General features: G+C 47.1%; 1 protein-coding gene across 7 annotated transcripts in view; it reads right to left on the bottom strand.

The window, feature by feature from the left end:
- Positions 1-14,124, bottom strand: part of PXK (PX domain containing serine/threonine kinase like) — a 98,785-nt gene that overhangs the window by 29,506 nt on the left and 55,155 nt on the right. For all 7 annotated transcript variants that reach the window (XM_075549975.1, XM_075549974.1, XM_075549980.1 and 4 more), the window contains exons 5-9: positions 10,218-10,295; positions 8,204-8,277; positions 7,382-7,456; positions 3,615-3,719; positions 2,934-3,035 (exon numbers count right to left, since the gene is read on the bottom strand). In XM_075549975.1, the coding sequence (XP_075406090.1) occupies positions 2,934-3,035; positions 3,615-3,719; positions 7,382-7,456; positions 8,204-8,277; positions 10,218-10,295 (434 nt within the window). The remainder of the gene's footprint in view (positions 1-2,933; positions 3,036-3,614; positions 3,720-7,381; positions 7,457-8,203; positions 8,278-10,217; positions 10,296-14,124) is intronic.

Raw genomic sequence — 14,124 nt, forward strand, 5'->3', positions numbered from 1 at the left:
CTGTGGGTTTCCGAGACTGTAACTCTTTACGCAAGCAGAAAGCCTCACCTTTCTCTGGCAAAGATGGTAGTTTTGAACTGCTGACCCTGCAGTGAGCAGCCCAATGCTGTAACCCACTAGCTACCGGAGCTCCTACTACAGGCCCTGTAAAGACCTGGTGAGGCCGCAGAGTGAAAGCCAAAGGAAGCACCATCCCTGGGCAATTCACTGAGATCCAGGGGGGAAAAAAACAAAAACGTATGACTTGTCTTTCTAGTTTTTCCATTGTTTTGATTTTTTTAATTATAAATTAGGTAGGGGATTACATTTCAGATCATGTATTTTTTTTAAAAACTCATTCTTTCTTAGCTTCTATTTATAATATACAAAAATGTACCAGTGATAGTACATGTAGATAATTTATAAATCATTAAGTATACATTAGAGGGATATACTTGTTGTCATTTTCTAAATAACATTTCTTTTCTTGTTGTTGCAGATATACACAGCAAACCTGAAACTGCTCTTTAGTGATGATTCCACAGTGCAAGCAGCTTAGAGAAGACTGAACTAGAGGTGACATGGGAAAGGCTGCAGACTTCTCACTCTTAGTTATATTTCTGTAAGGCAGCCATTTGGTTATGGATAGACCATAACAAAATGAAGAATCTTGGCTCAAAGATAAACTTCAACCAGGAATAACACAAAAATTGGTACCCACACAGTTAAGCTCTTAAAGTCAGGCACTACGTTCCAAAAGCTAGAGCTTTGGAATTTTGTAGGTAGAAACTCCTGTCTTACGAATTAAAAAAGGGGCAAAGGACATGAAAAGAGAGATCACCAAAGAAGACATCCAGGCAGCCAGCAAACATAAAGAAAATGCTTCTGATCACTAGTCATTTGGGAGATGCCAATCACAGCAATGAAATGCTCCCTTGCACCAGCCACTGATAGCGGAGTTTTAAAACGACAGAAAACAATTTATAAAGGGTCAAGGGTTCATGAGGGAGGGAGGGGGGAGAATGAGCTGATACCAAGGGTTCAAGTAGAAAAAATATTTTGAAAATGATGATGGCAACATATATACAAATGTGCTTGATACAACAGGATGGATGGATTTGGATAAGAACTGTAAGAGCCCCCAATAAGATGATTTAAAAAATAACAAATGCTGAAGAGGGAGCGGAGAGTTTCGAATTCTCAGGCACACTGGTGGGACTATAAAACAGTGCAGCCACGGTAGAAAGCAGGAGGGTGCTCCCTCGAAGCACAAGGGGGACTAAAACTGCCGCCTGCCCCAGCAATCCCCCCATTGTGCAAATGCCCCAAGAATTCAGAAAGAAAGCACGTGCTTATATGTGCACACCGAGAGCAGGAAGATGGAAACAACCTAAGTGCCCGCCAGTGGGGGGAACGATAAGAATACGTGGTCCATGCACACAGGGAGACTGTGTCACACTGAAGAATAGCACAGGAACCATGAAATGCCTTCTGGCATGGACGGATTTGGAGGACACTTGGCTGAGTGAAGTTAGTCCATCGCAAAAGGATAATTGTTGTATGAGGTCACTGGTACAAAAGAAAAAAGCAAGAACAAAAAATCATATCATTGACTGCACACCTCCATGACACGATTGCCGAGGACAAACGGGTGCATAAGCAAATGTGGCGAAGAAAGCTGATGGTGCCCGGCTAACAAAAGAGATAGTGTCTGGGGTCTTAAAGGCTTGAAGGTGAACAAGCGGCCATCTAGCTCAGAAGCAACAAAGCCCACATGGAAGAAGCACACCAGCCTGTGTGATCACGAGGTGTTGAAGGGATCAGGTATCAGGCATCATCAGAACAAAAAATCTTACCATAGTGAATGAAGGGGGAAGTGCAGAGTGGAGACCCAAAGCCCATTTGTTGGACACTGGAGATCCCCTCACAGAGGGGTTTAGGAGAGGAGATGGGTCAGTCAGGGTGCGATGTAGTACCGATGAAGAACACAGCTTTCCCCCAGATCCTGGATGCTTACTCCCCGCAACTACCATGATACAAATTCTACCTTGCAGGACTGGATAGAGCAGAGGATGTACACTGGTGTATATGGGAGCTGGAGACACAGGGAATCCAGGGTGGATGGTACCTTCAGGACCAGGGGTGTGAGGGGCGATGCTGGGAGAGTAGAGGGTGAGTGGGTTGGAAAGGGGGAACTGATTATAAGGATCCACATGTAACCTCCTCCCTGGGAGACGGACGGCAGAGAAGGGGGGGGAAGGGAGACTCCGGATAGGGCAAGATATGACAAAATAACAATCTATAAATTATCAAGGGCTCATGAGGGAGGGGGGAGTAAGGAGGGAGGGGGAAAAAAGAGGACCTGATGCAAAGGGTTTAAGTGGAGACCAAATGCTTTGAAAATGATTAGGGCAAAGAAAGTACAGATGTGCTTTATACAATTGATGTATGTATATGTATGGATTGTGATAAGAGTTGTATGAACCCCTAATAAAATGTAAAAAAAAGAAAAAGAAAGATTTTCATACTCCACCTCACCCCCGATAGGATAAAGATCTTCATACTCCCCCCTGATAGGATAGGGAGTTAAAGAAGAGAAGGGAAGCTGTGTGTTAACTTGGGTGAAGGGGAAGACGTTATTCCACATGACAGAGAAGGGAAAATGTGGGGGAAGGGACAGGGCAAACTATCAGGACGTTTGATAAGATGCTGAAGTTGTTCAATAAAATAAATGTTCTGAAATGTAAGCTCCCACATAACTCACAAGAAAAAGCTAGAAACTAAGAAAGAAAATAAATTTCTGCCATCATCTCAAGTATGGCTTTTGTAGAATAGAATATGGCAGTGCTTATAAGTAATCACACAACTTAAGTTGTTTTAGATATTGCTTGAGAATTTCCCCCCAAAGACTAATGCAATTCAAAAATATATATGATAATTAATAAACCTCTTACCTCTAATATTTGCCGCCCGTATCTTTTTATTTGCTGGAGTTCAAGGCCTTGAGTCTTCTTCGGGTTGCAGTACTTCTTAAGGAAGGGGTCTTTTGGTTTTGCCTTTGGAAAAGACGAGAGTACATATGTCAGCAGCAGAGGGGATGACCATGGACAGTCAGGATGAGAGAGAGAGGGAAGGGTGTGTGTGTGTGTGTGTGTGTGTGTAAGAGAGAGCCAGCCCTGTGTGTCTGTGTGTGCACGCGCGCAGGAGGCACAAGAGTGAGAGAGAGCCAGTCCGCAGATGTGGGTCTGTATTAAAACAGTCTGTGTAGCTGATATGAAGACGCTAACCTAAGTTCTGGCCCTTTGCGAGGCCAGGCTTGGGTTTAGTCGATACCAAAGTCCCGCGTCCTTTTAGAATTCTTCATTATTGCTTTGCTACAAGAAGGCCACAAACCTAAAGCTGACCTAAAAGAGCAGCTTACAATGTAATGGACGTGGCTGCCAGGTGTGCAGCCTTCCCTCAAGGTGAGGGAAAAGAATGCTCTTTAACCAAACTGGGGCGTCTTTATTGCTCAGAGCAAACTAGATTCCAGAGCCCTTGGGGGCTAGCTTCTGGGACCTTAATGATCAAACATCAGTAACAGGTTCTAAAGGGCTTGGAGAACTCCATCACGACACGAACTTGTGCCACAGTACCTTGTAGATCAGGTCCTTCAAAGTTCCTTTTTCGTTGAACATCCTAATGAGCGACACTGAGGATTCACTGGCCGTGGCAAAGGTGACTCGGTAGATGTACGGGTGCTGGCAAACAGAAAGGAAACGCACATTGACTAGTCCCAGCGTCTAGGTCCTCACGGCTTTCCTGACAGATTTTGGGTGGTACATTTTACTGTTACACAGAAAATAAGTAACTCCTCTGGGTAGCTTCTCCAGGTCCCTTCAGATCTGGGATCTGACCATGCACAGCCAGCACCGCCTTGAGAGTTCAGTTGTGCACAATTGTGGTCAGCCTGGTTGGACACATGGCATTTTCTACGCATGACACAACTGGATGGTCAAGCAGCACCTTGGTTTTTAGATAAGCCCAGCCCCATAAACTATACTGACAGAACCAGGCTAGCAACTCATGTGGCAAGCTCTCCATGTGACCGCCTCTGCGTGTGTGTCCTCACAGTGCGGGCAGCAGTCTGGTGGCAGAGATGGGAAGTTGAGTTTGGGGAAGGGTTTTAATATTCTGTGTCGGCAAGCTGGCAAGTAACACAGCAAAATCTCGGCCAGCCAGCTGGGGAGGAGGGTAAACGTGTCTTCACTCCCAGCTTTGTCTAACGTTCCACACGACTGCTGGGCACCACGACAGCCAGGACACAGCCGAAGCAGCCTCCTTTGGCGTTTGAGCCCTTCCCCAAAGCAGCGAGCACGAGCCTCCCAGCCCTCCTACAAGCGTCTACCCCGTGATGATTCAGCGTCCTCAGGGAGGACGCGGGGCAGCACTGATGTCAACCAAGGGAGGGTGGGGACGAAGACAAACTAGTTCATGACCGAAAGGAAAGTCCTTAGCTGACCTGGAGTTTTGGCTCCACGAACAAACTGGCTCTAGGGTGTGTTGCAATAGTCATTCATTTGCTCAGAGGAGCCCTGGTGGCCACAGAGTTACTAGGTGGACTGCTAGCCGTGAGGTTAGCAGTTTGAAACTCCCGGGCACTGTGCGGTAAAAAGATGAGGCTTTCTACTCCCATGAAGTTACGGCCTCAGAAACCCACTAGGAGTCTCCTCCACTGGATGGCTGTGGGCGCATTTGCTCAGAGGAGCATCAGGAGAATGGTAATCCGGCAACGAGTCCACGGGGTCTGGGACAGGCGGTGGAAAGCTACGCCTGGGGAAAGGGAGGCATTGGCGGAAAAGGTTTTCCTGCCCATCACCCCAGAATGGCTGCTGCTGATTGTTTTCAAGGCTTTCCTGAGGGGAAATTTGCACGTCATTAGAATCCACCTGCTTCAAGCGTAACATGCAGAGGTTTTCCGTATCCTCACCACTGGGCAACCCAAAGAAACTCAGTGGATAAACGAAAAATCCTGAGACTCTACTGCTTTAGTGAACTGGTTTCAATAATTACTAGGGGGAGAAGGAGACGTTCTTCCTTACAGTAGAATGGCAACTAATAAACGAGCAAAGGAATAAAATCTTCTCAAACCACTGCCCTCGAGCGGACCCGACTCAGAGCCGCGCTGTAGGAGAGGGGGAGCTGCCCCTCTGGGGTTCTGAGACCGTGCATCTTTAAGGAACTGCCCCTGTGGGGTTCTGAGACCCTGCATCTTGACGGGAGTGAAAGTCCCATCTTTCCCCAGTGGATCGGCGGGTGGTTTTCAGCAGCTGACCTTGCAGTGAGCACCACAATGTGTAACCACCACGCCACCAGGGCTCCTGAATCAAAATCTTAGTGACTGCTAAGAAGGAATGGGTTTGATGAACAGGACATTTATATAGCTCAGCACAGCGCCTCACAAACTCTTTATTTATTTATTTAAGTAGTTCTCTTCAGAAAACAAGGAAAGATGGATACAAATGTTTAGCTAAAGCTTGCTCACTCTGGCTTTTTTCTTTTTAAATAAGGGGAAAAAAGGAACTGGAAGTGACTTAAATGTCTACTAAATATCAGTTGAGTAAACTAAATTATAAAGCAACTGCAAACTCATTGCCATCGAGTCTACGCCTCCTCATAGTAGGGACCAATGGGGCCAAGGAGAATGTCCCCTGCGAGCTTCTGAGACTAAGTCTGCTTTCTCCCAGGGAGCTGCGGGTAGTTTCGAATGCTGCCCTTGCGATTAGCAGCCTAACACGTAACCCCTGTGGCACCAGGGCTCCAAAAAGATAGACAAATGGAAACAAAAAAAACAAAACAAACAAACCCAACAACTCTGGGTGTTAGAACATTATATACATAATACAACTTTTCTAAAAAATATATAGTATATAAAAATGTTAGAAAGAAAAGTATTACCCATTGGTTCAAATTTCTGACTGGTGGGATTGCACAGATCAGTTGTATTTTCTTTGTTTTTGCTTATCTGTGCTCCCTCCCCTTTCTGTAACCGGGATGTCCTACTTGGATGCACAAGTGCTAAGAGCTGGCCTGCTCACAGGATGAGTGCCAGGCTGAACCTACCAGAGGCTCCGCAGGAGAAAGAGGTGACAGTCTGCTTGGAAACCCTATGGGACAGTCCTACTCTGCCCTGGGGGATCGCTGTGAGTCGGTATTCAACAGCGCGGCTATGGGTTCGGGGGACTTGGACACACCTCCTTTTTGTTGCTGCTGTGACCTAAAGCACATCCATTAGAAGATATACAGAAGTGAGTGCTGACAACCTGCTTCGCATAGTCAATCAGACTCAAAGGCCTCAACGTTTTCCTTGGCAGCTCATTAAAAACTTAGTTTTTTTAGCTTGACAAGACATTGCATCTGTAAAAGTGAACTGGCCAGCGCCCAACTGAGCATGCCAGCATAACTGTGCACCGTCCCTCCGTGACTCACGTTAGGGTCCCGCTGATGAAGAACATTAACACTAACTCAATTTCCTGGTCAGATTCGTTTTCTTCCTTCAGGGCATTCTGTATATACAATGAAACATATTCATGTGGTTGGGGTTGCCCCCTCCCCACTGAGGGTCTGGATGAGAACTCAGTATTAGCATATGTAATGCTAAACACTCCTAAAAGTCAACTAGTACATCTATAACGTCCTAACTCAGGCAGCCAAGTGGCTCCCTGGCCTCCCATCATCTAATTTATCTTGTTCGTTCTGCCTTCTTGGGCTTGAAACAGATCTTCTGAGTCCACTGATCTAAATGCCCTCCTCCAGGACTAAAGCTTGAAGAAATGGCTGCAGTCCTGCCATGGTGTTTCCTTACAATGCAAAGGCTGCGGTTACACCATCACACGGGCCAGGGCTTGTTCAGATGTCACAAATACCGTGGCCTCTCATTTTCAGGAACCGGTACCCAATAAGCACGGTATATTCAGGCTTACTTGTGCTTCCTTATGAACCTGTAGTGAATACTGAAATTTCACCTTCCTTCACCACATCAAACCCCACATCAGAGATTCTGCTTCCAGGTATGGCTGCATATGTCTCTCTCACAACCCCACAGCCCTTTCCTACAGAATCAGAGCCTCTTTTCAAATGTACCATCTCTGGCAAGGATAGAGCACCCAGCAAGGCAAGACAAGCATGGGCTTACTTACGAATCTGTAGTGAAAACTGTTCCCTACCACTTAGTGACTAAGCCCGTTTACCCTGCTGCCTGGGCAATCAACCTGCAGGGGACAGGCCAGCCTTCTGATAGTTCGGCCTCTCCCGGCTACAGGCCAATTCCAGCTCTTCTCTCCATGTCCGCCCACCCAACAAGGTCTGAATCTGTGAGGATCATCATCTCAACACCAAGGTTAAGAGCAGGACGTGTACTCACCAAACAGGAAGGAAGCAGTTTGATCAGACACTGGAAATCTTTATCCGACAGGTACTTGTCAGGGCCAAGGTCAGCCTGAAAACATGGGAGGAAACATCAGGTTCTGCCTTGGTCATCAAAAGGAAGAGTCCCTCAAAGCCTTGCCCTTTCACTGTATTTGTTGAAACACATGATTGAAACTCTCACACCTAAGTCCTTTCTGGTGAGGTAGTGTAGAAACATAACTAAAGCAGGATTCAACTGTACTTCTACCCGATCCCGTTACCCAAATGAACCTCTCAGGTGAAAGACAGAAGATGATGCTCAAGTGTTTTCTTCAAAGAGAAATCCTCAAGTTGCTGGCCTTCCAGAGGCTCCAGAGAGAACTATTTTAAGCTTTTCCCATTTTTCTTAAAATGTTTACTAGTTGATCATATCAATTTCCATTACTATAGTAAAATGCTTAAGCAAAATGGCTTAAAGTGATTCATCTTCGATACAGAATGGAGGCCCTTAGAAAGTAATTTGTGACTTGAGAGCACAATACAATGTTGTAACTCTTTTATTGAATTAAAGGAGCCCTGGCAGAGCTTTGGATTGGGCATTGGGTTGTTAACCACACGGTCGGAGGTTCAAACTCACCAGCTGCTCTTTAGGAGAAAGACGAGACTGCCCTTTCAAAGGTTGGCAGTCTTGGAAACCCCATAGGGTTGCTTTGAGTTGGAATCGACTCAGTGACAATGGGTTTGGTTTTGGGGTGTTCTTGTTAAATTGACTTTCATGAACCCACCTAAATTCCCTGAAATGTGGTTGAAGCAAAACACCACAAGAAACCCAGCTTACCCAGCTTAACACTAGACAGTCTTTGGGCTGATTCTTAACCTTCATCAAGAAGTATTTCTTTCTTATCCTCCAACCTGCCCAAAAAAAGAAGAGATGCTTATAGTTACATGATTTTAATACCATTTTATATAAATTTCATTGACTAAGCAATTCATTAAAAAGAAGTCTGGCAATATTACCCACTGCTACACTGGCACCAGGAATCCTGGTGGCAGGGTGGGCTAACCACTGGGTGGCTAGGACAAAGCTCAGTGGTTTGGGACCCCCAGTCATTTGTGGGAGGAAGATGAGGCACTTTGCTTCCATAGGGATTTACAGCCTCAGAGACCCGAGGGAGCAGTTCTACTTTGTCCTGCGGGGTTTCCATGAGTCAGGATTAACTCAAAGGTGGTGGGTTGGGTTTTGTTTAGTTTGTTTTAATATATAGCCACCAGCAGAACAACCACTTGATAAAGTTAGCGTAATAAAGGCTGCTCTAAAAACAGCATACAAATTATTCTTTTTAAGTAAATAGCACTTTATTGTGTTTTCAGTGTAGAAATGATGAAAGAGATAGACATGGAAAGAATTATGGTTCTGAAATTGCAAGGTAATTCTGATGGGCTTTACCTAAGATTCATGAAGTGTTTCATGCAGTCGCTAAAATTGAGTCGTATCTATTAATCATTAAATAACAACGACAACTGAACTATGCAATTGTATGATTTGAAATTATATGCCAATAAAATTGTTAAAAAACAACAACAATGCACATGGAACTCAGATGGGATCAAAGTCCCTCTCCGGACGCCCTGGTTTTGATGATGGCTGAAACCAAATGTTAAGAGCCATGTCTTCAAGTGGTTGGAGGGAAAGGAAGTCGGCTGAAGAGCTTTGTTGGTCCTATCTGACCTCTATTTGAAGATGTTTCAGTTTACAGAGCAAGTACAAGGAAATACATGTGGACAGAGCCTCCGGCGAATCCCCTCTGACCGGACACCAGGGACGGGAACGGTCTTGCTGTCGGCAGAGGCCATTGGAATGTGGATGACTGCAGATGTGGTTAGGTTAAACTCTAACACCTGATCGTTTGATTTCCCTTTTTTAAAAAGGGGTAAATTAATAGTTTATTGTCATCTGTAATCAGATGGTCGTTGGGTGTATAGTCTTCATACTTGATTCTTGTTTTATGTAAATACAAAAAGTTTTACACAGCTCATGGCTGGTCACGTTTTCACAAAGCATCATTAACACAACTCGTTCACGGTCGCTTGTTAGCACCAGAAAACTCGCCACCTTTTGTTCCCTTTTATAAAACTGAAACGTTGGCATGCCTCTGACGTCACCCTGTAGCAACATCCTGGCAGGCGTCCACATCAAGTTCAAGGAAGGGCACGTTGGCGTGCTTTTTCAGGGGACACAAGAATAGGACGGCATGGTCATTTTGCTGGGCCCACGCCCCGTGGCGGCAACGACGTCCAGGAGGTGCCGCCCGCCGCGCTTCTCTCGGGCACTGTGCAGGTGGTGCGGGGGCTGCCGGAAAATCGTCCTTGCTTTTCCTCTGCTTCACCATTTCGACTCCTGGGGTTTGACGAGCGACTGGCGTCACAAGAGGGATCGGAACAGGGCACCGGACCAAGCTTGGACCTGATCTTCCTTTTGACCTGTTCTAAAATTGTTCCAGTTTTTAATATATTCTGTTTCTTTTCGATGGGGGTTTTTCTCTGTCATTGGTGTTAGTCTTGTATATAAAATCCGGGATAGGTGACTCTTGAGCGGCAGTACCTTGGTGTCTTGGGGCCGTGGCAGGGGAGGTTGGGGGGAATGGGGAGTCATGACCACGAGTACAAGAACGAAGAGCACGTACTAAAACCAACTGGGGTGATGTTTGTGCAAGTCTTCCTTAGATGACGGCACCATTGAATCGGCTGGCATGTGGATTCTAGACGTACAAACCTGTTTACTAATGGGGGAAAAGAAGGCATTCCGCCTTGCTATTTGTCTTTTTTCAAGAACAGACAGGCCAGTTTCTCACCTATGTCTTTCAATGGCTCCACCACCTCCCACTTTGGTTCTGATCGGAAGAACATGGACACCTGCTGTAAGGCGATCTCTGCAACGACATGTGAGAAACTCATCAGCCACAAGGCCCACAAGAGCGCCTGTGCTCAAGACACTACTGCTGCAAGGCAGCCGCCCGCGCTTCTCAAAATACTGACTGATTAGTCGTGTGGGGAAAGGTTGGTTGGAAGAGCTGAAATATGTAAATGAGCTGGCTAATGTGGAAAACAAAAGGTTTTATTGAAAGATCCAAGTCATGTCAATGAGAATTCATTATCTGCCCCAGACCACCAACTAAGTCAGCTTAGAACGGCACTTAAAGTCGCTCCCAGTGAGAGTTAGCCCATCGGCATTCCTCAGGGAATTACCGCTTTCACGGACAAAGAGGCTTTAGCTTTAAATGTGTATTGGAAAACACCTATGCACAGCACCAATACAGCTCGATTGTGGGAAGTCACCCAGCGCTTCTTAACGGAAGGAGAAAAAAACCCTATCCTTTGTGTGTGTTCCTTTATCATCTGAATGCTCCCCCTTTTCAGCCGAGAAGAGGAAGTCTGCTGAGGTTCAGTACATTAAGAAATTATCAGTGACTGTGCTTTCACATTTCCTGCCAAAAAAGCAACATCTATAATTTGCCACTTCCCCTCAGTGCAGTGGGTAAATGAAACCACTCTGGATTCCCGAGAGCACGCTGCTGCCCTCCAGATTCACTGTGGAAACCACCTCTGCCTGCGTTCATTACATTCCAGGCCCACTGGTGAGACGTGCGACTGGTGCGGGAGCAAAAATGCTCTCCGTCAGCACAAACGCTCGAGCCTGGGATTATCATGCGCCGGCTGGACGGCCAATCTCATTCGGATGGGCTTTACAGAACACTCCGAGTGAAGAGATCCAGGAGGGCGGGGGATTCGACTTACTAGTGATGTGTTTACAGACTCAACATCTACTCAGAAGAAAACACGAGAGCTAAAGGCAAAGCTGGCTCTGTTCCTACTTGTTCCAACTGCCCCAAAGCAGCTAGGGCAAATAGGGCAAAGCAGTTGGCAGGATCAAGCAGGAAGAAAACTCTTCTGGAATACTGACATGAAGTGTGTGTGCTGCTTCTAAATCAACTTGACCACAAGCTCAGTTGAACGCAAAGTACCTGTGTGAAAATTACTCGTGTCCCCTTTGTGGAGGATGGTGAAAATAATGCTATAGATGTAGTACTGGTCTTCTCAGACCCTTCAGAACGAACGATAAATGCCATTGCATAATAATTCCCCACAAAATTACTATTCAACAACACTTAACTATGTGTTACTAGGTACTGTACCTGTCAGGTACAGGGGAAATAACCGTGAACAAATGGACTACGTTACCAATAACTTGCTGTTGCCGTTCGGTGCCATCGAGCCGGTTCTGACCCATAGCAACCCTGTGCACAACAGACAGAAACAATGCCTGGTCCTGTGATTAATTAAGGGCTGGGAAAGAGCATCTTTTACAATTTTTTTTTTTTAACCTTCAAGATCAAGGTATTGAAGGGCATTTTCTTTGCACTGAACTGAATTTGTTTGTTGGGGGGGGGGGGGGGGAGTAGCAAAAAATCACATGCAAAAAAGCACTACCATGCTTCAAAAATAACCCTCTCTCCCTCAGATTCAAACAACACGCTTAATGATCATTTCTTCTACTCAGAAGCCTTCACTGGCTTCCCATTTCCTTCCCACACCAAGACCCAGCTTCTAGACCTAGTGTCCAACCTGCCTCGGCTGTCGCCGGCCTTTCTGGCTTCTCTCCCAGTGCAAGGGCTCTCATACTCTCTTGGCTCTGAAAGTGGCCTCCCTTGACCTCGGAAGAGTTTTCCTCTCCTGCATATCTGTCCTTCAGGGCCCAGGCCAAATGATAGCTTCTCCAGGAAGCTCTGGCTGCTCCCCTGGTCACCCCTGATCCCTCTCCTGTGCACTCTTGGTACTGTATCTGCCCCTTGCTTATGGGACACACCATGGCCTGCCCTACACTCATCCCGTGAGGAAACATAGCAATCTGGGAAAAGTCCACCATCATGGAACTCCCTCTCCTTGGGCTGTTCTGCCTGGAGCGTTGGCCTCTGTCTCTTGGCCTGGTTAACCCCCACTCACCCCTCAGGACTCAGTGTAGCCACTACCTCTCTGAACAGCCTCCTACCACTTTCCGATCTGGACCATCTACCTGCCCGCCACATCCCAGCGGTTTACCTGCCTGAGCCTTCACCTCCCAGTCTTCCGGCATAAGTGCTTTGGGGTTGGGAAGACTACACCTTCCTTGCTGCTGTTTTGATAGCACCTGGCAAATAGTTGGTGTTCAGTAAATATTTGATGAAGCAAGAAGGATGGACTCAAATCATGTCGAATGGATATTAAGTCTGTCCTGTTAGAAGGTGAAATCCCTAGAAAGTAAGACACCTGCTTGCTCTTTCTTTCACACCGGCACTAGCAGGAAAACTGTGAGCTCAGTAAATACTGATCAACACGGCCCAGGCAGGAAACGCAGAGAAGCTGTGCGGGGCTTCCTATGCTCCCCGCTGAGCTCAGGCTCCACATGTACCAGGGCCCTGGCCGAGAGCAGCATCTGAACCCCTGGATCCCAGCCCTGCACTATGCAGACCCCAATCTACGCAGCCCAGAGCCGGTCTGGGCCGCCCAGGCTCCCAAACCCTTGCTCTTGTTTACACATAGCTCCTCTTCCTCCCTTTCTCTGGTCCCCAAAGCCGTTCCTCTAGGTCTTCCCTGAGATTGTAGGACTAGGTGGGAGTCGCATCACCACCAGGTCCCTCCCCAATCCCTCACTTCTTGAGGCCCAGAGAACAGAAATACTGCAAGTAGGAGCTAGGCCTCCTGATGTCCGGTCCAAATGATTCTACGTGGACACGAAAAGCCCGTTCTCTGAGCGCTCCATCAGTAAGGGTTGCTAAGGGAGAATATGTGCTTCACCACACCAACGCCTCTACACTGAGACACCTGCTCTCCCTGTGGACCAGGTGGCCCTCAGTTAGACTTACTACTCCGAAGAAACCATTTCTACAAGAACTAGAACCAGAACGATCCCTGAAAGAAAGGGTAGTGAGCCTTTGGCTCCTTTATTGTGGACTTATCCTCAGAAAAGACTGATCACAAGTAAGACAGCCACACGAGGCTGCCCCACTCCAGCAAAGCAAGAAATCAAGTGACACGCATAGAGGGGCAAACGCTGGCAGCCTGAGCGCCGAGCAGAAGGGCAAAGAATGAGATTGACACCAACAGGAAGAAACCGAAAAACAAAAACCCAGCAAACAGAGACAGACACCGCACGAAGACTTTAGCAGTGTGACCGCCGTGAGACAAAGCCAGCAGCAGTCCTGGGAGGGCACACTGCAAGGCAACTCCGAGGACCAAGGAAGTGTGCAGACGTACCCAGAGTGAAGCACAGTGAGCAGGGTATGGCGTGGATGGAAGGCAAGAGAGGGTAGGAGGGTGGATCCGTTTCAGGGATCTTGGCGTCCACCGAGCACAGGGTGGGAGCCAGGATTCCAACACAGGATGACTCACCAGTGGCAGCCATATATAACAGGTCCACTGAGTGTCTGCAAGAAGTGCCCGGCTTGACCAGACTCTGGGTAGCACCCCCTTCCTTGTACTTGGTCAGGTATGGGTCCTGACTGCTGGTTGAAGCCAACAGGAAGTACCAAGATATCTACCCTTGGTGACTAGAAGACCATACTTTCCCTACCTCTGTCCCCCCAGTGATTAGTGGGCATGAACCCCTTTACTCTGCTGCCCCCCCATGCCCATGCACCACGGTGTAAGCCCACCCTGTCCACCGCCTCTTCCCATCGCCCTGCCTACCAAGCATCGGTTTCCCACCATATCTGTCCCACCTGC

This window comes from Tenrec ecaudatus, chromosome 5, assembly GCF_050624435.1.
Source record: "Tenrec ecaudatus isolate mTenEca1 chromosome 5, mTenEca1.hap1, whole genome shotgun sequence".
NCBI classification, from domain to species: Eukaryota; Metazoa; Chordata; class Mammalia; order Afrosoricida; family Tenrecidae; genus Tenrec; species Tenrec ecaudatus.